The sequence below is a fragment of the Chondrus crispus genome, genomic scaffold, assembly GCF_000350225.1.
Source record: "Chondrus crispus Stackhouse genomic scaffold, scaffold_167, whole genome shotgun sequence".
Classification (NCBI taxonomy): domain Eukaryota; phylum Rhodophyta; class Florideophyceae; order Gigartinales; family Gigartinaceae; genus Chondrus; species Chondrus crispus.
This window is the reverse complement of record NW_005179038.1, coordinates 13,327-39,113: the sequence shown is the minus strand read 5'-3', so window position 1 is coordinate 39,113 and position 25,787 is coordinate 13,327. Positions and strand designations below refer to the sequence as shown.

The window sequence follows — 25,787 nt, the reverse complement described above, 5'->3', positions numbered from 1 at the left end:
CAAGGGTGAATCTGGAGAGGTGGTTCCAGCATTGCGGAAGCAGGAGGTTTTGTGCTTCCTGAAGCAACAGTGGAGGAGGTGGGGAGATGGTGGAAAACGGCGAGAAAGGCAGTCTTACAGTAGCGGAAATGCGGGGCCGGTGCCTGGCACCAGGCGGGGAGCGAAGACGGAAGCGCTCATGGAGCGCAGCAACCGCCCGTGCTGTTGCCCGTGCGCATACCGCCCACAAAACAACTCAAAAACCCCAAAACGCTTGGCCCCGCAAAATCCTCCATAACCGCCACATCCGCCCCCCCACGCCCCACTCCCCGTGTTCCCCCCGCACGCCGGCCCTGCATCTTCCCCTCCCCCTCCCTCCCCTTACCACTGGCCGCGCTTGCTCGGCTACCGAGTGCGCTACCGCGCAAGACACGCGTCTTGGACTCTCGCACCACCACCGATGAGCGCGGCCCCGCCGCCACAGGCTGACCACATCCTCCCCGAGGAGTACCACCCCGACGCGTATGACCCCGCCGTAGGAGGCCCCAGTGTGCCCCCCGAGGATGATGCCTTCGATTCCGACGAGCTCAGGTATGGCGACGACGACGACGACGACGCCGACTTTACCGACTCCGAGGACCACTCCGATGAGGACGCGCTGTCGGATGATATCTCCGCAGACGAATCCGTCGAAGGTGAGGAGGAGGGTAGACTGGTGAGGCAGGATTCCTCGTTTGCGAGGCTCTCGGCAGAGTCGTGGTTGACCGTCGTTTCCGAGTATGAAAAGGACGGCCCCAACGATAACCTCCTCTTCTCTCATGTCGAAGAAGAGCTTCAGCATGACCCCGCAGAGGAGGCCGCGGCGAGTGAGATGCATGACGTCTCCGCACTCGCGGGTCGCTCCGTTTTGGACTGTGTCGTTGACCTGCTCCGGGGCACTAGGGCACAGAAGCGCAAGATGCTTCGACGCTACGGAGAGCGCTGGATTTGGCTCGGCGAAGACCTGCTTTCGCTCAATTGGAAGTCGAAGAAGCGCGGTGTCGACCAAGGCAGGCTAAACTTGACAAAAGTTAAGAAGCTTCGCTCCCAGGATAGAGAGCTTACGGTTGAGACAAACGACGGCCGCAAGGTAGGCCTTGTTCTTGCAACGAAGGAGGAATCAGTTACCTGGCTTACCGGCCTCTCGTGTCTTGTCCCGAAAAAGGCAAAAGTCACAGAGTCGAATAAGCTGCTGAAGGAGCGAATCAGGTACGACCCTCTGCGAGATTCATGGAGGGGGAGAGCTGTATCCACGAGAAAGCATGTCAATGAATACATTATGCTCGGCGGCATTGGACGGGGGTCTTTTGGAAAGGTCAAATTGGCATTGTCTACAGCCGACAAGAGATTTTACGCTGTCAAAGTCATTCTCAACGTGAAGAAGAATGGTGTCTCCGAATCCATGAGTAACCGGGAGGAACAGGCTGTCCTGCGCAAGCTCGACCACCCTAATATTGTGCGACACAAGGACGTCCTGTTTGACCCGGATCGAGACGGATATTGTGTTATTGTCGAGTACATGGCTCGAGGAGTTGTCATGGATTCGAGCAAGTTGGAGGGAGTCAAGCCCCTTTCAGAAGACGGCGTTAGGGAAATTATGCGTGATGTTGTGGCCGGGCTTGAGTATTTGCACTATCAGAGAATAGCACATCGAGACATCAAGCCTGACAACCTTTTGCGGTGTGGTGATGGCACGGTGAAGATATCGGATTTCGGTGAGGCGCGCATGTACGACGTGTCAGCGGAAGATCCGAGGGCCAAGGCCGCCGCCCCAGGGACACCCGCATTTATAGCTCCCGAATTGTGTGTTTCCGAAAGAAGCCCGAAAGCACCACCAGAGTCGTACGCCGCTGACATTTGGTCATTAGGGGCATCTCTGTTTTACATGGTGTACGGTCGCGCTCCTTTCCTTGCAAAGTCGGTTTTTGAAATTTACGACTGCATCTGCACGCAACAACTCCGTTTTCCTGACCAACCCAAGGTTTCTCGGAAGCTGAAGGATTTAATCAAGAAGATGCTTATTAAGGAACCAAAGAACCGAGCCAAACTGCAGGACGTTGCGAAGCATGCATGGTTTGGTGAGAGAGTTGCGCAACGGGAAGAATTGAAGAAGATTCGCATCACACCAGCTGATGTCGAGAACGCGATTGGCAAGGCAAGTTGGAAGATTCCGAACGACAGAACATCAGATCTGGCTGATTCTGTATAAACAGAATCAACGATGAATGTAGAGCCGAAGATGCCCTTCTAATCGAATAAGAAATATGAAGTGGACTCAAATATTTTCACTGTACAAGTCTCTTATCCCTCGTGAATATTTCTAAAGTATTAACGCCTATGGGTTCCAGGGCGGTTCGCAAGGGATGGTGGAAGAAGGAAAAGAAGGGTTGTGGGAGAATAAGGGTGATTAGGCAACATCCGAAAATTGCCAATTGGGAAGCTGTAGAACGTGGGAGTGTGGTCAACGACTATACGATACCGGCGAGGCCTTGGAGAAAATCTAAGATGTGACGGGTGACTTGTGAAGGTTTTTCGATATGCGGGCTATGTCCGCTGTCCTTCACGATCTCAAGTTTGCAGTTGTGAATAGTGTCAAGACATTTTTGAGAGTCGCCTTTCGGTAGAACACGATCGTTTTCACCCCATAAGACAAGGGTGGGACAATTTAGGTGTTGCACCTTGTTGCTAAGACAATACCCTTCGCCGATGATGAAATTAACAGCAGCCTCCTTCCACCCGTCAGATCTGCAATGAAGACCGCCTATCCTTCGAGTATCGCAACACTTAAGTTTTTCGGAATGGTAGGCTAATTGTACGGCCTGGTTTCGAAGCCAGTCCGAGCGTAAGATATCGGCGCCCATTGAAGCCAATATAGGAAACTTTTGCATTAGAGGTGACGCAGGTTTATCCGTAAATGCCTGTGGTGCCAAAAGAGTCAACCCTCTGACCCGCTGCGGGTAGTTGAGGGCAAAATCTATCGCGACCGCTCCCCCGACGGACGCGCCGACTAGGACAACGGGCTGGTCCCCAACAACCTGTTCCAAGTAAGCGCGCAAATGCTCTCGCTTCGCGTCCGGCCCGTACGAAAAGCCGTCTGCATTTGGCTTCTCCGTGAGTCCCCATCCCAGGACGTCCAGAAAGTGGGCGTCAACCGCGTCCTCCTCGTCCAGCAGCGGGAGCATGTAGCGGAACTCCAGGCTGTTGGAATCGAACCCGTGCATGAACAGGACGGGCACGGCGTCGGGCGTGGCCGCGGGTGACGTGACGTGCGCGGTACCGATGCGCCGCTGCGGGAGCTGCGTCTCCAGCTCGGTGTACTGCAGGCGGCGTAGCATGTCGAGCGCGTACTGGCACTCGATTTCGCTCGCCGCCGCCGGGACGCACGGCAGGAAGGCTGCGGGTGGGGCCGTGGCCGGCACGCGCGCGTCCGCGTGGAGCGTCGCGCGGGGCGCGTGCTGGGGGCGGCGGGATGGCACCGCGGGGGGCCCGCAGCGCGGAGCGGCGGCGAGGCCGACGTGCCGCGGTAGCGGGTTGGGTTGAGCGAAGGTCAAGGCAACCATGGCGATGAAGGTGGCGGGGGAGGGAGGAGGAAGCTACCTAGCTTCCAGGTGCTCGTCGGGGAGGAGCGGTAGCGTATGGCGGATGAGACAGCGGGGTGTATGGTGGAGATCAAAGTTGAGTGGTTTGCTCCGATGAGTGCATCTCCACCAACACAGTAGCAAAGGAGCAAATTATTAAATTTGATCAAATTTGATGATTTGCTCATTTTGCGCAACGCGTTTGAGTTCCGCCCCAGGGAGATGCGGGAAATGGCGTGTTCGGTGCACAAAACGCAGTGCTATACTGTTGCGGCTAGTCCAAGCCGCATACCTCACCGATCGCGGGCGCAGCAGGATCTGAAAGTAGTCCTCGAGTTTACCTCCAGCTCGCCTGTAGCTTCCTCGATACCTATCCTATATGCGCGTCGCGTCTATCTTATACTACCGATACCCGCCGCCCTTGGCGGCCGTTCCGTCCCCCAAGTCCCGTGCCGGCACCAGCTGCCACCCCCCGAGACTCGGGCCGTTCCATCAGCCCCTCCGTCGCGATCTCCTGGTCTTCTTAAGTCTCCTGTCCTCTCCGATCCCGCCGTTCTCCTCGGCACACCGCCGAGCCCAACGTTATGCCCACGTCCAACGTCTTGTCCGCGCTTCCGCCCGACACCTCCCTTGGTTCGGGCGGCTCCTCTCAGCACCTTGTGTCAGCCTCCAGCCCAACGACACCATAGGGTCCAAACGTTCTCGTCCTCCCGCAACGTCCTCGCTTCCCCGCAACGTCCTCGCCTCCCCTAGATTCCCTCACCCGACAGTGTCGGGGTGGGCCGCGCATTGAACGCCAGGCCATAGGCGGCAGCTCTCACGTGTACCACGTGTCAAGCAGAAATCAAATTTGAATCCGCAACAATACAGTACCCTTCTCACAGGCTTAATTTGAGTACAGGGGGGGTCGCGCAATAGGGCCACTTTGAGTAGTGCTTGCCACGCATTAGTGCGACGAAAACGCCTTGGCACGGTTATCATACTTCCTACACGTGTTCATACACGTGTGCCCGCTGCACATGTCGCACAGCACGTAGCGCCGCATCACGCACAGCGGGCACGGGATCTGCTGCTTGACTTTGGCAGAGAGCATCTGGTCGGGGCGCCGCAGGGGGGGGAGGGGTAGAGCGAGTGCAAGGGAGGAGAGAGCGGACAGGGGGGGAGGCAGGGACGTTCGCAGCTGTCGCCTATTGAGAGGTACAGTAGAATTCCGCTTCAAAGCCTGGCATCTCTGATCCCTCGCTTCAAACAGGACATGTCCTGTTTGAAGCGAGCGATCAGAGACAACTGTATGTAAATGATTGTGTTTTGGCGCTTTCAGTATAGTGCCATTCACGCAATAGTGCCATATGTCGAGGTCTGCTCCGGTATAGCACTATTGCGTGAGACCTTCTGTAATGGTGAAATTTGGGTACCGTTCAAACCTCGAGCCTATGCCTCCCCCGCCTTCTAAAACTTTCCACAGTGCATCTCAAAACCCTATACCTCGCGCAGAGACAGTGTTCTCCTCCCTCCTGCACCCTACGTTCGCCTTGACTCGGCGGTGGCGGTGTGCCACCGTCAATGAGAGCGCAAGCACTCACTCACAAGAGGCAAATCGCAAAAAGAAAAGAGGAGGCAGCTCGACGCACAAAGCTCCTTTCCCTAATCACAGGGGGCGACAGTGCCCTCAAAGCGTCAGGAAAGACAGGTGTGTCTCGATCAACCGCCATACGAATCAAAAATGCATATCAGAGCTCAAACACGGACAAACTCAAAAAGTTGCTAAATACAGAGGACAATCACGCCGGCCGCAAACCCGTTCTGTCTCCACGTAAGGAACAACTTGTAGTTAACCGAGCTCTACATGCCGTTCACCATGGCTTCGCAGTAGACAACAACGTGATAAGCACAGTACACGCCAAAATTTCGGCTCATCGTTCCGCCAGATACGCAAATGGCTTGCCCTCACCAGACGCTATCCGTTCATTTCGAGCTCGTAATCGCTCCCTCGCTTATCGTGTTGCTGAAAATGTCTCAAGCGCACGCCTCGCTGCTGAAAATCAGTCTCATATACCCACTCTGGCGAAAGCCCTCAAATGCGTCGAGGAAAATCATCCCGGCATTTTTTTGGACCCACGCCGCATTTGGAACTGTGACAAGACGGCTGTCTCAGGAGAGTACGGTAGAACAATAAGGTGTTAGATCTCCTCTAATACCCACAGCGGTACTGTGAGGAGGAGCATGCGGGACGTTGGGAAGCATGTGACCGCTAGTATCGCTGTAGCGGCTTGCGGAAACATTGTACCTCTATTTCTCGTAGCTTCCGGGAAACGGGTTGTCGGCACTTGGAAGGAGCCCCTGAGCGAACTTGTCTTTACTGACTCGCGAGGAATACCGCACTGGCTTTGTGGGTGACAGTGGTTTCCTTCATACACATCTCTTCACGTAACAAAGAATGGATCCGTGGATCGAAACATATTCGTCAAAATTGCAGAGCACATAAACAAGCATGCTTGAAACACCATCTCCTCAGATAAGCACATTGTGCTGTTGGTGGACAGACACAGCTCCTGTGATGGGCTACCGTGGCTTGAGACGTGTGAAAGATTGAATATTATCGTTATGCGGCCCCCCGCAAACACAACGCATATTCTCCAACCCTGCGACTAATTTGTGAATCGCTCATTTCAGGAAACAATGCAGAAGACAAGGGAATAATTGCTCTCTATGAGCCATTTATCATGGGCGAATACCTCTTAGAAAATCTAACTGGCTGTTGCAGGCCACCATTCCATCACACCGTACGATGCTCGAGCGTCGTTCGTCAAATGTTCTATTTGGCCTATGGCCTACCGCTTTATATACCTTGCTACCTCTGATAGTGCTTCAAATGGCCTCGACACACGATCTGATATCTCATATCCCAGTACAGGGCGCCAATTTGTCAGTTGGACCTCACATAGGGTCATGCGAACGTAAAACCTCAAACTACAAAAAGCAATTCAAGAACTGACTGACGGCAGGCTACCCGCCTCCCGCGCTCTCGCACAGGTTGCTCGTCTTCTCCAGTCCAATTACAGAGTCCAGAACATACTATCACACGAAATCCGTGCCCTAAAACGGCATCCTGCACTCGCACAGCACGTAAAAATAGTGGAAATGCAGGGAGCGGCTGTTCTCACTTCGAATGTTTCTCAAAGGCTGTCGAAGGCTAACGAAACTTCAAATCGCGAACACGCGAGCTCACAGGCTATCAAGACACACAGTAGGGTGATGTCGAGGGAGTCTTTTTGTGACGAAGAAAACGTAGATCCTTCTGGAGAGGCGAAGGTTGCTCGAAACCTAGAGAGCAGTTTTTCGGTTTCTTTGGACGAAGTTCCCCTGAGTTAGTGGCCGACACAGAGTCGGTCTAGTGTCAAGGGGAAAGGGGAGAGTCACGATACCGGTCCGCAACATGCCGCAGCACAAAGTCTCCTCGGTTTGTCGCAGCCTAGGTAAATGTGCTGCGGTATGGGTGCCCAAATTGAGCCGGATGGTACGTGGAGCAGTCAAAGAGAAAATTTTTGGTACTGAAAATCTGGCCAGTGCAGGGGTAAAATGGCCGATTTTAGGAAAATTCTAAAGCTACCCAAATTGAGCCGATGAGAAGGGTACTGCTCACGCTTTCTTCATTTGTTGGGAACTGCTTACTGCAATCAGACTCGGCGTTTATTGAATACAAAATGGTGACCATTTCACTGCATACAATGCAGCCTCCAACAACCTACCAACTCACCTTCGGCTCTAATATACGTTGAATATGTGCTCCCCGTTCGCGATAAGTACTTGCGTGATATTGGCAACAACAAAAAAACAAGCTGAGTGAAAGACTAGTTTGTGTCGGAATCTGTGAGAGAGCACGTTGAACTGTTTCAAGCGTTTGCCAGCAGCCTCATGACGAGCTCGAACAAACGGCCATGTATCTCGATCTGCTTGTTGAGAACAAGTACATGTCTCATCGCGATATCCCCCATCTTCCACCACGCGTTCTGCAACAAATAGTGCCTGTTTCATCCCTAGTCGATAAATTGTCAAATCGTTATAGCTGCCACATGGAAACGGTCCATGTGCCCATACTATCAAACCAGAATCAATAGATATTCCTACTTCATACCTCAGGCCTGGATCATGGAACTTGTGGGAATACCAAGAACTGGAAAACAGCTTGGGTTCCACAATCCGAAAATCCACTCCGTCAACAGATGCCTTGTATCTACTGTGCTCTCTTCCCTCAAAGCGTCCCTCCCAAATAAGCTGATTGCAGTTAGTCAAATTCCGAAAAACGACAAAGGCATTTTTCTTGTCGACATACCTTTCCTAGAGATGATAGAGCTCGAGTGTACACGTATGACAACTTCCGAAAAGTCTTCGGATCTGCTCCTGCGATAGCGCAGTGGACCGCTTCCGTAGAGTACACTTTCAAAAAAAGCAGCGCCCAAAGAAGATGCTTCGCCTGTGCCCTGAACTGTACAATCTTATCAATATTTGCGAAAAGCAGGGAGGCAACGACTGGAGAGACACCAAACAAGCTTCTAAAATCTCGTTCGGAAGCCTTGCGAACGGTCTTCATGCCTTGCTTGCTGAGCATCAGAGATGCCTCAGCTACGAAAGCCTCGGGTGAGAGTGTAATCATGATGTTCCGCAATCAGAACCGCCGTCCTCTAAAAATATGACTTACAATTTATAGAGTCATCGACGTACCGCCGACGTATTGCGATTTTATGCCATTTTGGCCCCCCTGTCAATTGAAAACCAACAGCAAACTTTGGTTTTGCGCACGACATATCTGTAGTATAATCACCCCCAACGACGAGGGGGGTGAGTACTGACAGTTCGGAAAGACCCCGATCGGCGGGAAGATAGAAGCACGGCCCACCCACGGTACCGGGCACGGGCTCGAGGTAGCGGTGGTAGAGCGGTATCGGGGAGGACGCGCGCAAGCGCGAGCGGTTCTACGCCTCGACGCCCCGGAGCGGTACTGGGTGGCGATCCAGTACCGACGGGCGGAGCCGGAGCCGGCTCGTGGGCGTGCTGCGCGCGTCCTCGACCCGCGCGCGGTGCTACTCCTATGTAAAACAGACGAAAGTACCTGAGAGTAAGCGAGCGGACCAAGGTGGAGGATGCTTGACAGGTCCGTGCTTGTCGTCCTCCACCGCCGGCGGTCCGCTCATATTTAATATACAGAGTCAGCTATCATAACATTACAGTAGTGCAGGTCGGCCTGCACTGTAGTGCTGTCAGCCGTCGGGGCAGGCAGCACACGTGTCGTACACGTGTGTGTGCGCGCCCCCGTACACGTGGGGTACACGTGTGCGCGCGCACTGAGGTACTGTAGAGCTCGGGCTCCACAGTTATAAATCTAATCTAATTCTAATTCTAAGAGGAGGATATGCTACAATATCCACTCGGATTGGTTCCATAAACCGTTACATTGAGTGACACTTGTCTTCCATGGACTCATCATAGATCTGCAAAGCCGAGAACATGGCCAAAATACGACGAAATCACGTATTTAGCAATCTTTGGCCCGGATATTGACAGCAATGTGATCAAAAGTTTACAAATCCGGCACCAGTTTCCTAATCTATACAGTAGGGGCTACAGAAAGATAGTTCTTTGGGAGATACGTGGCGACGTATTACAGCGCCGCGGGCGGGCCATTTTGGCGCAATTTTGGCTGCACGTGGCGGGAGACATACCAAATGCGAATCGATTAGTATTGTTCGCTTTTAATCATAGGTACAATCTCTTCGTTCGTTCCAACCTCCCAACTTTCTTCACTCCCACCTCTCGGCCATGGCAAAAAACTGAGTTCCAAGTCCCGTCCCGTCTTGCTTCTTCGGGAATGGCTTCAGTCAGGACGCCTTACAGGAAAGGAGGCGACGAGCACAATACAGGCAATGTCCCCGCTTTTCGCAGAATACAAGGCGGACAATTTTCGCAGGGCTTTTAACAAGTTGCGGAAAGAACTCGGACCAACGTTTGGTGACGAAATTTGCAAATGTTCGGTGTAAGGCGCAGCGGCATTTTTGTTTGCGATGCGCTTTGCGAATTATTCTAACATTTTTTAGATGGCGAGGTCGATGCCGAAGCCGGTTTAAATCGACTGTGCTCTAATGCGGTTGCGGAAACGCCAACAAAAAAGCCAAGGCTCGATGTTGACTTCGATTTAGAGGATATTGATGTAGAGGAATATGAAGAGGTGGAACTAAATATGGGGCTACAGCCGGGAACATTCAAGCCCATGGTAATGGTTTCGGTTTGGAAGGAACCTAAAACTATGGCAAATCTTGTGACTTTAGCAATCCTGTTGCCTACAGGAGTGGGATGTAACGACTATACTTTACGCGTGTCGGAGGGGGGAAGGTCGTTGCTTATGCGGTGCGGCTGACCTCCGGAGTTTTGTCAGATGGACATCCTGCACAGAAAATGTCTTCGCTTTGAAGCGAGTTGTAGTAGAACGTGCCGCGCTCGACCGGCTTCGGGTAGCGGGAGCTGCGACACGTCGTACTGTACTTCGAGGCGTGCGAGACGCGACGAGTGCCGTGCACACGTGTAGTAAGAACCACAAAACAAGACAGAGGGGAGTTCGGTAGCTGGTTGGTAGAGGTTTTGGTAGAGCGGTGTGGGTTCGACACAATGATGCCACGAAAGGCAGATCGACGTCCTCGACGTGGTAACTCGGCGCCGTGCTGAGGCGACGTCGTCACGGAGGACGAATCCGGGCGCTATGCCGAGCGCTCGTCGTGCGTTACCCCTCCGGTGGGTACTTCTCGTTGTACTCGACGTACAGAAGGAAATGCAAATCGTAGTCAGGCGAAAGACTTAGGCACAAAACCAAGGGACAAAGGGGTCGGCCCTCGAGATGATTCCACCGGTGATGATCGATCATCCCCTCGAGTCCTTCCCTTTCCCTACTTTATTATATCTACTACTGTAGTCCCCGTTCTTACAGGGCCAGACTGTAACGGTACGACTACACGTCGGGCATTAACGGTCCTGCACTTGGCCGCCAGCGAGGTACGCCGGTATCATACATTAGACGGTATGATTCGAGTACAGTACGTACAAGGACGCGAATTGCGCTGCCCAACTTACCGGGCTATAAGGTAATTACGTTTCGAATTGGGAATTAACCAATGCGGTCAGACACCATCGGGTGTTCGAGTACAGTATGTACACTAGTGGACACTTGGCGATATACCACAGGAGTGAAAACATGGGACTATACCATCCAAAAATATTGGGATTTGAGTCCTTCCTCCAGGCTTTGAGAGACCACAGCACTGATGGAGTTGAGTCTGTTGCAAACATTCCTCTCCCATTTCCGGTTGAATCCCACATTTATGGTCAGTACAACTTGGGTTGGCGAAGGCCACTACAAAAATTGATTATGTGGATCTACGGGCTTTTGTAGAAGCATACGCAGTCGTTAGTGACAACCCTACATTCGAAATTTCGTGAAGTCTAGCAACGTAAATATGCGATTCGTTTGTTGAGTTTTTCCTGTTTCTTGCTTAACATGGAATTGTGTGTAACTGTCTTTTCTCTTATGATTCAATGGCCGATCCACCATTTCCGGTATCTCCCAGACAAAAAGGGCCAAACCGACGCCTCCCGAAACCCCAAATAGTGTACTGTGCACAAATTGTGCGTACACAAATCCTCATTTTTGTGTACATTCAGTGAAGACATTCGTAGATTATTATCTGCAGTGCCGACTTTCTTTCCACGCCAGAGATTGAAGAGAACTAGATTAGCATGACGCATAGAGCGCTATATGGATAACAATGAGTTTGGCGAAGCAGTAGATGTCCAAACTGGGTTTGTTGGGGGTGAAAGACGTAAAGCTCTGGAGCGATATTTACCTTTGCGGTAAGGGACCACTGCACTAACTCCCTCCGGGTTTACAGTGCTTTCAATATCTTTCAGGTAAGCTACCAACATCGACCGGCACTAAAAGATAGATTCAAACACCACTGAATCGCAATATCTCTTAGTGTCGACATCAGCTGCACCCAGTCCAAATTTCCCTATATGCCTCAATATTCCTGCTGGTAGCCCCACCCGAGTCATATGAACGACGCTTTGAAGATGGTTCTTGTTTTCGTACGCGCGAACGAGAGCGTACACCATAGATGCATGAGTTGGGGAGTCAAATTTTAGGAGCTCGTTATATCTAGATACTGCTGTGACGTACTGCGGCACTGATGTCGGGCCGACCTCCCCTTTTAGATTCCGGTAACGAATGTAGGCGAATATCATCTCACTCTTTCGCCACACGCCGCGGTCGTCCATCTTCATCGCAGAATGAAAACTATCTGCCTCGAGCGGTTGACCCAAGTCCCACCACTCCATCCGTAATTTTATTGCAAATCAGCTACAGCCTCGGCGATTTCCTTTGCACCTTCATCTCCACACCGACTCAAAACTGCATCCCTTGTCCCCTCCGGCCGGACCACCCTTACTCCATTGTGGTGAAAACGATGGATCAATAGGCGTTGATGTTTTTTGTACTCTCCAGTAGAGAAACGCCGGTGCCTCGTGGATGGAGAACCTTGACCGTAGTGGCTTGACGCACCAATTGAGTATTCCTGGCTTGTGCTGGCCAGCTATAAGTCACCAGGACGTTCTTCCCCCCATCCGCTATCCCTTTGCGAATTATCAGCGGAGGCATGTCAAAGGGGAGACTGCAAAGGGGCGCCCTTCCGTCCCCTCAGCTCTCCCCCATTTGCGTCGCTAAGTATTTCCGTCGTCCAACTGCCGTTTCTGCTAGGAGCGGGGCACGAACACCACCAAGTCGTCCTGATACTCGTCTCGGATCGACTGCAGCAGCTGATCCGTCGCCTGGACGTTGCCAGGATCTCAAGTTTGAGAGAGAGCGCCATCGAGCTTGTTGACCTCGGATAGCAGCCAGCATGCTACGATCTGCACCACTAGGTTTTGAAACATAACTTGCAGTCGACGTACCTATACCATCTTGGGCTTTGAAGCCGACACCATGGCGTGCAGAATAAAGCAGACTGTCTGGTTGTCCTCGTGCAACAAGAGGCGCTAAACGTCTAGACGGCTGACGTAGGCGGGAAAAGGGCCTCTGTAACAGCACATAGACAGCGCTGAGTTCCTTCAAAGTGATCGAGTGCGCGCGTTGGGCTGCCTTCCAAATGCCTCGAACCTAAACACACAAACTCCAGGAGCCCGCCTACGCTTGCAATCTCAGCATCCCTCCGTATTCTACGTGGGCGGCATCGAAGTGCAACATGAGGTCGGGCGCGAGCCTGACCAGGTCTTTTCCTTCCCCTCTTGTGAAGTAACGCCATGACGGCGAGTTGCGAAGTAATTTCCGGCATAACCGCACCTTCTGAAACTTGTCAGAGTACCCGGCCCCGTCCCCGTGTCCACACCGACCCCCGCTTCTTGTAGCGCAGCTTCGCTGCGAGAAACGTTGGCCTGGAAGCTCCTGGGCCTCGCAAGCTCGGTCCGCTGCGTAGCCGTCCAACTTCGCCCTCGCTCCTCGAGCCCCATGACAAGACTAGAGAGTGTCATGTCAAAGTACAGACTGCGGGTGTAGAACCGCAGAAACGGAACGGCCAGTGTCATCGACACAGTCACTCCGCAAAAATGTCGCAGCTTCTTCAGCAATACCTAACATCTGTTCCTTTGAGCCGACAGAATGATTTGCTTGGCCAGCCTGCTCAGTCGCGCTACCTTGGTGTTGGACTCCAAAACCCTCATGGCAACAGTATCTAGCACACAACCAAGGTGCTCCACGGTAGCCACCCCTTCCCAGCATCTTTTGCCCGGGTGCCTGATGATCTACAACCTTCCCAACAGCCTCGAAAGTTTCCTCCCAGGGCGACTTTTCGTGGACGTGCTTCCCAGCAGAAGGCGCACACTGCTGCGAAGACGGGAATTGCACGTAGCGCATCGCTGCATCCTGACTCAAGAAATACCCAGCACTGTTTACAGCAATGCCAGATATCTGTTGGACACGTGTAGACACCAGCAGGGATCCCTCACCGCACACGTGCATTGTCAGTATTCGAAGATCAGTCCAAACACGGGCTTTACATTTTCGAATGCCAGTAAATGTAGGATAGTATGAGTTGGTGCCTGCACATCAACTTCGGTCCGACTGAGAAGGTTGTATAAGAATACGAGCAGCTGCCTCCTGAATTGGTAGTCAATCAATTGAATAGGAAATTAAATTAATCCAGATTCAACACAATCTTGAACAGGTTATCGGACCAAGTGTTTACTGCAATGACCATGGAATGCGATGAAACAAGTGCATCATCCGTGCTGGTAGATACGTCAAGGTTCAAGCTAGAGCATTTGAACGTCAACAATTATTTCTTGTTGTCAAAGAAACTAGAACTTATACTGAGACGAAAGGGACTATGGAAACTGGTTGCTGGAGACGAACAGCTATCTGGAAGAGAATATGAAAATTCAAGGCCTCTTTCGACAGAAGAAATATATGGCAGTAACTACAATCCTCCTTTTAATCGAAGATTCATGTAATGCTCCTGTGATTGAAGAAGGAAACCCTGCAGTAGCCTGTAAAACTCTCAAGGCAATGCACCAGGCAGTCTCAGAGGCATGTATTGATTCATACTTGAGCAAACACCAAAAATCAATATGAAACCAAATGAAAGAATCATAAAACTCCTAAACCGATTGACGCAATTGGAGAACAAACTCACGGGAATTGGAAAAACTCAAGACGAAAAAGAAAAACGGCGCGCAGTACCCCGGGGGGTACGTCCTGGATTTGAAGTTTCTTGCCAGGTCATTCGTGCTCTTGAAAACTCGAATGCAGAAGCAGTTGGCATCTTGGATACACATGAGATGAGCCTAGATTTTGAAAAGAAAACATGAACAACCACATGGCAGGTGAGACAGCAACGGTATCAACTGCGATATAAAATAAAAAGTGTCATCACTGTTGTAGACCAGGTCATATGAAAGCAGACTGCTTTAACAATCCGTAGAGCGTTTCATATCGTACATATCAGGACAGAAAAGGTACTAGGTATCCCCTAATGCCACAACGGGACGCAGAAGTAGAAATCGAGCGCAATACAGGTCGACCAGAGACTATGACGAGAAACGAGACTCTGCAAAGTCTGGGTACGTTACTTTCATTGCAAACAACTGTGCTACAAAATGTAATGCGGTAAATACTCAGACATCAGAATGGTTTATGAATTCTGGTGCATCCGCTCACATGTCTGATGAGAAGTAATGGTTCAAAAAGCCTCCGAAGCAAACTTAGAAGATTAAAATTACAGTTGGAAACGGCAAGAAATCTTATGTGAATGGGATGCAGAACTTGTCTTGTACTTCGCAAGTGGATAGTGAGAAACGTGACTTGGTCCTGGAAGTAACTTTTCATGCGAGGTCTGATGAGTTGGGCGATATTGGCTGTTGATGAAGTTGAAGTTTTTACTTGGTTACCTTTTTCTTCACCGTTCCGCTAGGCCGCTCAACCTTAAGTACGAGCGCTTGTCTTCTGCGCACTATCCTCTATGAATTTCTTGGCTCCAAGAAGGTTATTTGCTCTCTACAACAAACTTACTGGATTCTTTTCCAACCAAGCACACAATTAAGGAAAATGCATTCCTGGCAATAAAATGATATTGTGCCCTGGTGTGCGGTAGCACTTATCTACTTAGACGTAGAAATGATACGCATCAGAATATTAGATACGTCGTATCTACAAATACTCGCAGTTATCTGGCGCTCGTCGACCGCCAGATAACTGCGAGTATTTTTGCGGTTACAGAGACGACGGATGTCTCACCAAATCTTCGTAACAATTCTCCCCAATCGCATGTCTATTCTCCACTCGGAGACGTAAGCGTTTCACACATTGTTCTTATTTTCCTCGCGATAGATCTTTTGTCATTAGGTCAGCAGTCGTCTATTTCCATTCCGTTGTAATGTATCAGAGTTCTACTTTCTTCCTTTCCACGTGGTCCTTAATGAAATGAAATTTAACATCTATATGTTTTTGTTCTCCCATTTGCCACTGCGTTCTTCGATAGACTGAGTGCTCCTTGATTATCTGTAAAGATGGTGGTGGTGCCCGGAAGTGGAGAGCGTTGAATTTTTCGGAGCATAGGCATAAACCAGAGCGATTCTCGTATGGCATATGAAAGCGCCACATATTCAGACTGTACTCTCGACTGAGCAATTAGGTTTTGTTTCTTACTACGCCGGCTGATGGCTGCCCCGCGAAAAGTATTACAAAGCCGCTTGTAGATTTGCGGTCATATCCATCCCCTGTGAAGTCAGCGTCAGAGTACCCATGATATCCGGTGACCTTCTGCTGGGGATCTTTGCGTGTGTACGTTATGGCAAGTCATTTTGTACCGTGTAGATACCTTATTACGTCTTTGCTGCGATCTAGTGTAGTGTTCCGGGATCTTGCATGTATCTTGATATTAAGCTGACTGCGAATGCAATGTCCGGGCGCGTTGTGTTACACAAATGAATGAAAGATCCAATCAATTCCTTGTATGGTACATTCACCATGGCTTGGCGGTCTCGTGGAGTTTTTGACTTCATAGTAGAGTCGAGCACCGTCCCTGATTGGAGTGGTGTTGATGCGACTTTGCAATTGCTCATGCCAAAAGTTCTCAGGATACGGTTAATCATGACAGCATTGTGTATCTTCATGATCCCTCTGTCCATATCTTGTTCGATTATTATTCCAAGGAATTTGCTCACATCCTGCTCGATACGGACCTCAAACTTGTTAGCAATTTTTGTTGCAATGCCTCTTAACATGATCATGTTGCGGCCAACAAGTAGTAGGTCGTCTACGTATACGAGATTGTAAATGCGATCTTGTCCTACATCAAGGATGTATAGCTTGAAACCGGATGAAGATTTGCGGAAACATGTGAATTTGAGGAACTGATCTATAGTCCGATGCCATGCTCTTGACGCCTGTTTAAGGCCATAGAGTGCCTTGAGGAGCCGATACATCAAATGTTCTTTCCCGCGATCACAAAGCCTTTTAGTTGCTCTAGATATATTTCTTCTTCTAATTCTCCATTTAGGAATGCTGGTTTAACATCAAGTTGCAGTAACTCCAAGTCTTGATCGGCGGAAAATGCGAGAATAAAGCGTAACGTATAGTACTTGGTTACTGGTGCGAATACTTCGTCGTAGTCGATTCCATACCTTTGAATCCTTTCGCCACCAGGCGTGCCCGATGCCTCAGGAGATTTTGTTTACCATCTTCCTTTTTGCGGAAGACCCATTTAGGATAGGTTTCACGCCTTCTGGGTGGCCAATCAAGTTGCACGACTTCTTACTGTTGATGTCATTGATTTCTTCTTGCGTCGCTTCTTTCCATTTAGATTTCTCTGTACTAGCGATGGATTTCTCATAAGTGAATGGAGCGCCATCGTCATCATTACCAAATGTAGACTGTAGAGCGACTGGACCAGCATACCGCTCAGGTTGTTTTTTGGCGACCAGAGCGTCGTAATTGTGGATAGTGAGTGTTAGATTCAATGTCTATCTCTTTGACTTCATCATCATCACTTAAGCCAACACCATGGAAAGTACCTGAGTCCTCAACATCTTTTTTAGAAGAGTCCCTGTCAGTATCACTGTTGCTGACATTATCTGGTTGACGAGTAGTTAACTCGATGCTTCGCTCTTCGAATGTCACATCCCTCGAAACAATCTTTCGTCCCTCGTTCTGTAGGAACGCACGGTAACTGTTGCCGCGTACAAGGCCAAATAGAAGACCTGTTTCGGCTCTTGCCTTGAATTTTATTGCTCTCTTCTGTTTGGAAATGTGAACAAATGCTTTTGACCCAAATGTTCGGACATGCTTCAAGCAAGGGCGCTTCCCCATGATGGTCTCGAAAGGTGTCTTATTGAGATCAATGGCTGCACTTGTAAACATCCTATATCTCACGTAGTTGGAGGTATTAACGGCTTCTGCCCAAAATCTTTCTTGATTCGGAACAAATTCGATATCCATCATCATAGCACGAGCCATATCCATCAATGTTCCATTTAGTCTTTCTGCTTTCCCATTAGATTCGGGAGAGTGAGCGGCTGTCAATTCATGTATTATTCCCGTCTGTTGCAGCCATGGCTGCAACAGACTGGAATAATACATAGAGTTGCAACTCTGGAAGTTCTTGGAAAGAAAGACCGAGTCGTCATCATATCGCAGTCGTTTGACATGAAGGCATTTAACCTTGCTATTTCGCACATTTCCCAGCTCTATTATCATGCTCTTTAGTGCTGTACTTCCATCTTACTTTTTCTTAGTAAATTGTACAAGAGCAAGGGCACTAGAGTCATCGTAAAAGGGTATGAAGTAGTAGTTACCACCCATAGACGGATACCTCATCGGACGGGCTAGATCTGCATGTACCAAGTCTAGAGGTCGTGTTGATAGCTTGGATTCTTCAGAAGAAAGTGGACGGTTATTGCGTTTTGCTTTTCCATTCTCACGTGACTACATATGGGTAGTTGTCCAACATGCTTTAGGGGTATGCCATCAACAATCGGAACTGCCCTTTCTAACACATCTCTGCTACTATGTCAGAGACGATCGTGCCATAATATTTGTGCTTCCGTAGTTGTCAACATGGCTTGAATATTTGTTTTTATTGCCACTTCATAGAGCTGGTTCTCATCTAGCTCGAGTGCTATGAGGATGACTTCTTTTGTCTGAATATTTCGAATGACACATACACCACGACCAACTTTGTCTGAATCGAATTCTACTTCAAGGCCGGCTCTTCTCGCTTGCGAGACTGATGTCAGATTGCACATTAGATCTGGGACGAACAAAACATTTTAAGTTCGAGTTTGTTCGGCCCGCCATTCACTGTGGCTGTACATCGTATAGAGCAAGATCCTAAAACTGGACGAGTCATGTGGTTTCCAACAGCCACCATTGGGTTGGTCGATTCTTCAAAGAGATTTTTGAATGCTACATGGTTATTACACATATGCGCAGAAGCACCTTAGTCGAAATACCATTTGTGCTGGGTCGGAACTTTCCCGGACATGAATGTCAAGAACGTGGTGTAAGCGTTCTTGTTTTTCTGTTCCTTGCAGTTCCTGTTTCCGAAGAGTGGTCCACGTTGGAATTTACGTCTAGTATCTCTTCGATACTTGGGACCGTCTGGATTATGGAAACAACTCAACTTGACATGGCCTCGGCGGCCACAGTGTTCACAGGCATCCCTGGAAATTGGCAATGCCGTCGATACAGGATCAGTTTCTTCAGTGGTGTCTGTAGTGATGTTTGCCTCACTTACTACAAGCATAGAAATTGCCTCTTTCATTTCTTTTGAAGTGGCTCGAATTACGTCAGCTATAACGGAAAACTCTTCTCTTAAACGTCGTAGCAGAGTACGAATTATATCAGCAGTTGTAATATTGTGACGGATTCCAGCGAGTTTATTTTCCAATTCCTTGAGCCGGTTGACTTATACCATCACCTTCTCAGTTGGCGTCATCTTGATGTTCTGGTATTGAACCAAGTATGCGTCAATACTAGCCTCAGAGGTTGACTTGACCGTATTCTTGAGCGTGACCCAAATCTGCTTGGGGTTTCGCATGCTTATCAGGGGTAACAAGCAACTGTCTTCAATTGTCATGAGAATATTAGACGTCTCGACGTCTACTGTACTTTTGATGTTCGGTCGAGGCGATTTCTTGCCGTTCTTCTTCATCTCCCGACACTAATTCCCAAAGAACCTTACCCCTTGAGATGATTTCCATCTTATTAGACCAGATGTTGTAATTTTCTGGGCAGAGAGGTTGCACATAACATCTTGATGTGTCGATCTTAATATCTTGGGTAGGATCCATCATGGCGGTAATCTTGACAATCGTATTGTACGTAGGTGTTAGATGTGTCTGGATAATTCTTCTGGGCCCATAAACTCATATGAGGTGTGATGAGTTGGGCAATGTTGGCTGTTGATGAAGTTGAAGTTTTTACTTGGTTACCTTTTTCTTCGCCGTCCCGCTGGGCAGCTCAACCTTAAGGACGAGCGCTTGTCTTCTGCGCACTCTACTCTATGAATTTTGTGGCTCCAATAAGGTTATTTGCTCTCTACAACAAACTTACTGGATTCTTTTCCAACCAAGCACACAATTAAGGAAAATGCATTCCTGGCATTAAAATGATATTGCGTCCTGGTGTGCGCTAGCACTTATCTATTGCGACGTAGATATGATGCGCATTCAGAAGATTAGATACGACCGCCAGATAACTGCGAGTATTCTTGCGGTTATGGAAACGATGGATGTCTCACCACATGTCGTAACAACTTTATTTGTGCTCAATCTTACATGCAATCTCATTTCAGTGAGCAATAGTCGACGTTCAGGTTTCACCGTAGTCTTCGAATCAAAACGTGATGGAACAGGAAGGTGCAAAGTGAACGATTCCAACAGCAATCACGCCTACATGATTGGAGCAGAATGCGGTAACGGTCTTTAAAATAGTATTGCTATGGCCTCAATCTCAAAAAAGGGGCTGTTGTCTCGTAACCACAACTGAAAACAACTTAGCAGAATTGTGGCATCAGAGATTAGGCCTTGTAAGCGACAAAGTGGATAGACTCACAGTATATATGGACGGTGAGATGCCCTCACTACTGTCATTCCAACAAAGAAACTGTGACACATGCTTCAAATCAAAATCGGTCAGGATGCAACGACCTTTATCAACAAATCGAGCCGCAAGTTGAGGCCCGATTTGTTGATAAAGGTCGTTGTCTGTATGTAATCGTTCCACGGTTTTGAAAACCGTGGCACGATTACATACAGACCTAGTAGGTCCTATACAATATCTTTGAAGTACTGGGGCAAGGTATTTAATACCTCTTTATGACGAAGCAACCGGACTCTCGATGGTTTGCTTTGTTAAGTCCAAATCGGAAGCTCCAAGTGGGCTAAGAGACAGGATTCCAGACCTGGAATCAGCGAGTCAAACGGCGAATAGAATGGGAAGACTTCGTTCCCGACAACGCTAACGAATTGATGTTTGATGGTTTCTCTCAATGGTTAAGGTAGAAAGGAATAAGGCATGAACTAACAACTCCATACTCTCCGGAAATTATTGGAAAAGCAGAAAGACTTAATACAACATTGATGGATATAGCAAGACCATTGCATCAAAACAGAACTCCTGCACATATGCATAATCATCTATGGGAAAACTTCCATTGCAACTGCATGATATTTACGAAATAGAACATACACAAGTGCATGTCATGCACCCGGCTGCCCTTTCGAATCTATGACGAATTTTGTGATCAAAGCTATTTTCGTGTTTTCGGAAGCGAGGCGTAATCACACATACCTAAGGTTCACAGACATAGAAACTTCTCGCCCCGAGCACGTCGCCGAATTCATGTGGGATACTGTCTAGGCAATAGCTATAAGATTTTTCTTCCGGAAACCACCCAAACCATCGTATATGGTGATGTAAGGTTTGTAGAAACGATATTCGTAGCCGGTAATTGCCACAGCACCTCTCCGGAATCGGCTCGGCGCAAAACGAATCGATGTGAAAGTAATTCTGGAATGCAGGAAGAAACCCAGTCAGAACTAGGCCACGACATTTCAAGCGACACAATCGGAGATCCTGAGAACAATGCTACCCCGCGCCCAGTCGTCACAGATGGTTTGCAGAATGAATAATCCACGGACACATGTGCAGTAGGGGGTGATTCTGATAGATATGGATACACCTACGCCCCAACGTCTTCGTACACGTTCAGGACGTATGACCAGGACGCCGCAACGCTATGACTACACTGCAATGATCGCTCTGTGCGCAAGATTAGGGAATGAGAACGACTACATACCCACAACGTATGAGCAGGCAGTGTCTGGACTTCAAGAAAACGAGTGGAGCGATGCAATGCGGGAAGAGATATCACAAATTGAAAAGCAGAATACATGGAAACTGGTAGGTCGACTATTGCTTACTGAAATGAGATTGCATATAAGATTGAGCACAAATAAAGTTGTTACGACATGTGGTGAGACATCCATCGTTTCCGAAACCGCAAGAATACTCGCAGTTATCTGGCGGTCGTATCTAATCTTCTGAATGCGCATCATATCTACGTCGCAATAGATAAGTGCTAGCGCACACCAGGACGCAATGTCATTTTAATGCCAGGAATGCATTTTCTTTAATTGTGTGCTTGGTTGGAAAAGAATCCAGTAAGTTTGCCAAACAAAACGCCTATGACAGGAAAGTGCGTTTACATCAACAAGTTTGCTGAACACAAGAAGTTAATACGCAGGCGAGCTAGACTTGTACCAAAAAGATACAAACAAGAATATGGTATCGATGACACGGAAATATTCGCACCCATTGCCAGATCAAACACGTTTCAAATTATTCTAGCATCGGCCACACAAGAGGAACTCAAGTTACTACAATTGGATGTCAAGGCCTTTCTGAATGGTGAACGGAGGAGACAATCTACCTTGAACAACCGAAAGGATTTGTCCAATCTAACAAACGCAGTTGGATGTATCGATTGTTAAAGGCTCTTTAGAGTATCTCTACCGCTAGTCTGTTATCTAATCTATTTTTGACTTTTCCGATAGACCCAAATATGTCTCCCGTCCGCACCATTTCTATCCTACTCGCGAATATGGTAAATAGATTAGAACCCAATAGACTCGATTCGTGGTCAATTCTATTGGGTAGACACGACAAGCGTCGAAGTGTAATTGGCCACAATCACATACGCTCCCGCCAAATCATGCATACTCGCTCCCGTCCAAACACTGGACCGTTTATAGCTCACATGTCACTCCGTACGCCGACCGCCAGCCTCCCTGCGAGGCATTGTCTCTCTTCCCCGAACAAATCATGGATCGAGGAAAAGACTAGGACTCCGGCGAGAATGAGGCCCTTGCAAAAGCATGGCTAGCTTCCTTTGAGAACCCTCTCGTCGGGTTGAATCAGGCCGGAAAAGAGTTTTTTGAAACGCTTCGTCGCAGATTCGTCGAGCGCGGTCCGAAAAAGGAGGAAGTTCCAAACGGTCGCTTTGGACAACATACCTCCACCAGCATCAAACAACACTTTTCCGACCTCTCCGCTGACCTCCAGAAGTCCCAGCTATAGCTGACACGCGTGCATGCGTCAAACCCCACAAGTGTCGGTGAGGATGGGATCTTGTCAATGGCTGTTGCAGTGCACGTCGGGAAGACGAATGTTACGGACTACGAATACAAGAACTTCGATCAAGAATCTTTTGGTTGAACTATCGCGCATGGTTGGTTCTCAACAACCATCCCAAATGGGCAGCTGCGGAGTCGGACACTCAGAAGAGTCCGGAGCTTTCGACAAGACCATCCAGTGAACGCACCTCGCATTCTGTATCGTCCGGGGACGTTGCAGTTGCGGAAGATAATACTCCGAGGAAGCTGAAGGAGCGGTATGCCCTTGGTTGGAAAGGGGCAAAACTAGTTCGTCAATAGGAGATCCAAACGCAAGCCATGCGCCCGATGGCTCAGTCAATGAAGAGGAAGAATGAGTTGATGGAAGAACGAAACGTGATCGCCGTATTTTCGCGGCCTAAAGCCGAAGGCATGCCTGAAACTGAAACTTTCTTTGCGACACTCCGCCGAACCTACCCCATGCAGACAAGAAAACGGCAAAACTAGTCCATGAGGACGACTTTGATGATGATTCTCCACTGCGTGCGGCATTGGTTCCGTCCAGAAGCACATAAATGCTTTCCATTTCGACTGATAACAACGGAACCCTGTCAGCTTCCCCGCAACCCCTTCGCTCTGCTACACCACCGGCGGGCCCTTGAGGACTTCCAGGAGGGCTGAGGGGCCTGGAAGGGCGTTTGTGAAACGCCAATGTTCTGAAGGGCCTTGGGTAGGTCGGGTGGCTCGGCCGCCCCCAGCACCGGCTTTGGGGCCCAGTCTGGCAAAAGTCACGGAATCGACTCGCAGCACTCGGGCGGCTTTGGCGCGTCCGGCGGAGCGTCCAACAGCGATGAAGTGGCCGCAAAGTCCGCTGGTGGCTCTTTCCGCGACGCAGTCACGGCCGCGTCCGCAAAGCTCCCGTCACTCGTCGGGGGTTCCTCTGTCGTGTGCTGCAACCCCCGCGTGCGCAAGTGTCGGCCACGGTACAGAGTCATCAAGCTGCACATCAAGCACCGCAAGCGAAAGTAACACATGGCCCGCCCGGCCGCGCCCCGCTTCCCGCACACTTGTCCCTAGCCCCACTGCTCGTCGCAAACTCTCCGTACATAAATGAATAGCACTGCTTCTGCCGCTGTCCCAAAATTGCCGCGCGGCCGCGTGCCCGCACAATCCGGTTGCGTGCGCTTCCTACATATACCCAAAACGGCCTCCTTTTGCAATACTTCATTCTTCTGTCCCAGGAACCCTATTTCCCCGCATTCCCGAATTTGTCGCGCAATCTCTGATACCTCCACCTTCGCCCCGCCACGTCACCCATTCCGCACCTCTTGATTCTCGACCTTTAATCCCCCTTGACCCACCTCCCCCTGACCCTCCCCCGCCATGCTCGCGCCCGTCCTCGCCCCGGGCCCTCCTGCTCACCGGCCCGAGACCCCAAGCGCGCTGCCCGCGTCGCCAGCGCCCCACCTGTGCTCGACTTACACTTGAGGCAGAAGTACATGCCGAGCCAAGCCGTGTGCGACAGTGCGTTCTCGACGAGGACTAGGCTTGGGTCGGGGGCTGACTCCATTTTCGTGAAGGGTGGGGGAGGTACGAGGATCGGGAGGGCAGGGAGCCTGGTTTATGGATGTATTTATTTATTTATTCATACGAAACAGACGCCGTCCAAAGGCGTCGCCCGCGGGGGTGATGGTTGGTGCGCTGTGGTGCCCTCAGCGTGCTTCGCTTCGCGTGTTTCGCTTCGCATGTTTCTGTTCAGGGCTTCGTTTCGGGAGTGCAAGGGCATCACAGTGGGGAGCGCACTGTTCTCCCAAAATTCCAATATGTCAAAATGTTTATTCATACAAAACGCGCGCTCTCCAAAGGCCATCGCTCCGCGCCCGCAGCCGCCAAGGACACGGAAAAAAGGAAAAGAAAAGATGAGGAAACGAGGACGTACGCCGTGGCCGTCCTTATGGAGCAGCGCGAAGGCTTTTGCGCTCGCGGCGAAAAAACAGTTGTGCGTCAGCCACTGCGCGTGCATTCCCTACTCCTTCTCCTCCATCTACGTAGGCGGCGCCTTCATGGCCATGTGGCCGGCCACACGCCAGCGTCACACCCCTATACTCCGTCCTTTTTGCGCGCTCTGCACGACATCGCTTCCCGCGCGAAGAAACTCTCTTTTGAGGCTGCAAACGACTTTGAAATAAACTAGCATTCGCTCTTTACTCCTCGTTTCCGTGACGTTTCCATACATTTCTATCGAATCCCTCTTCAACGTAAAACAAGTCACTACATGAGTGATGTGGCTGTCGCGGGACGCAACCATGCTTGCCCACATACCATGTGGTAAGTTAAATCGAAATACCGACTGCGTTTCATATAACGTCTGCCCACTTAAAGGTACCTCCATGGGCAAACATTGCGCGAGCCTCTTGGAAGTGCTGCAAAAAGGCCCCGTCGCTTTCGTAATGGTCGCGGTGCTCTTCTGCGATCATATTGTGGACGATGATGCATGTTTTCATGACGTTTCCGATGTCCTTTCGATGCCAGAGACGGCAAGGGTGCTGTAGGATTTGGAAACCGGCACTCAAAACTAACCAGCAATAATATTACTCATAGTCGCAGAATGAGCCACAATGTTTATATCATTGAGCGATACGGGGCTGCCAAAGAACATGTGCCATATCCAGAGCTCCCTGTCGCAAATCGCCCCTAGAACGACAGCAGGTTTCTTCTCCTTGCCTTTGAACTGTCACGCCCAAGCCATGGGACAGTTATTTCATTCCCAGTGCCGACAGTGATGCTGCCAATGCATCCTGGGAAGCCTCTGGGTGCGTTTATGGAGAGTTTCCTACGCAGATCTTCTTATATAGGCTGTCCGAGATACTCGGGACCACACTCCGTGACTTCAGCCTCACAAAACGCCTTCACGAACGCTAGTATATCATCCTCACTAATATATAGGTACTCGTCGAGAGAGTCTGCCGCCGATCCGTAACACAA

At 49.7% G+C, this 25,787-nt stretch overlaps 2 protein-coding genes; one reads left to right on the top strand and one right to left on the bottom strand.

The window, feature by feature from the left end:
* Positions 1-850: 850 nt before the first annotated feature.
* On the top strand, positions 851-2,991 carry CHC_T00008624001 (Serine/threonine protein kinase). XM_005714112.1 is given in 2 exon segments: positions 851-2,227; positions 2,228-2,991. 1 exon segment carries the CDS (start codon positions 851-853, stop codon positions 2,225-2,227), a length of 1,377 nt encoding a protein of 458 aa, XP_005714169.1. The 3' UTR covers positions 2,228-2,991.
* A 13,692-nt stretch (positions 2,992-16,683) lies between these two features.
* On the bottom strand, positions 16,684-18,431 carry CHC_T00002976001 (hypothetical protein). Its single transcript, XM_005714111.1, has 5 exons — positions 18,351-18,431; positions 17,912-18,111; positions 17,215-17,851; positions 16,866-17,150; positions 16,684-16,725 (listed from the first exon to the last, which is right to left on the bottom strand). The coding sequence occupies exons 1-5, from the start codon at positions 18,429-18,431 to the stop codon at positions 16,684-16,686; spliced, it is 1,245 nt and encodes a 414-aa protein (XP_005714168.1).
* Between the last annotated feature and the right edge of the window lie 7,356 nt (positions 18,432-25,787).

Excerpts from the sequence above, each read along its gene's own strand:
- CHC_T00002976001 (XM_005714111.1), bottom strand. The coding sequence starts at position 18,431 with ATGTGCAATCTGACATCAGTCTCGCAAGCGAGAAGAGCCGGCCTTGAA. Across the intron at positions 17,852-17,911 it reads GTACAATTTACTAAGAAAAA|CAAGGTTAAATGCCTTCATG; the intron begins GTAAGATGGAAG and ends TGTGCGAAATAG. Across the intron at positions 16,726-16,865 it reads CTTCCGCAAAAAGGAAGATG|ACTTGGAGTTACTGCAACTT; the intron begins GTAAACAAAATC and ends CCGCCGATCAAG.
- CHC_T00008624001 (XM_005714112.1), top strand. The coding sequence starts at position 851 with ATGCATGACGTCTCCGCACTCGCGGGTCGCTCCGTTTTGGACTGTGTC.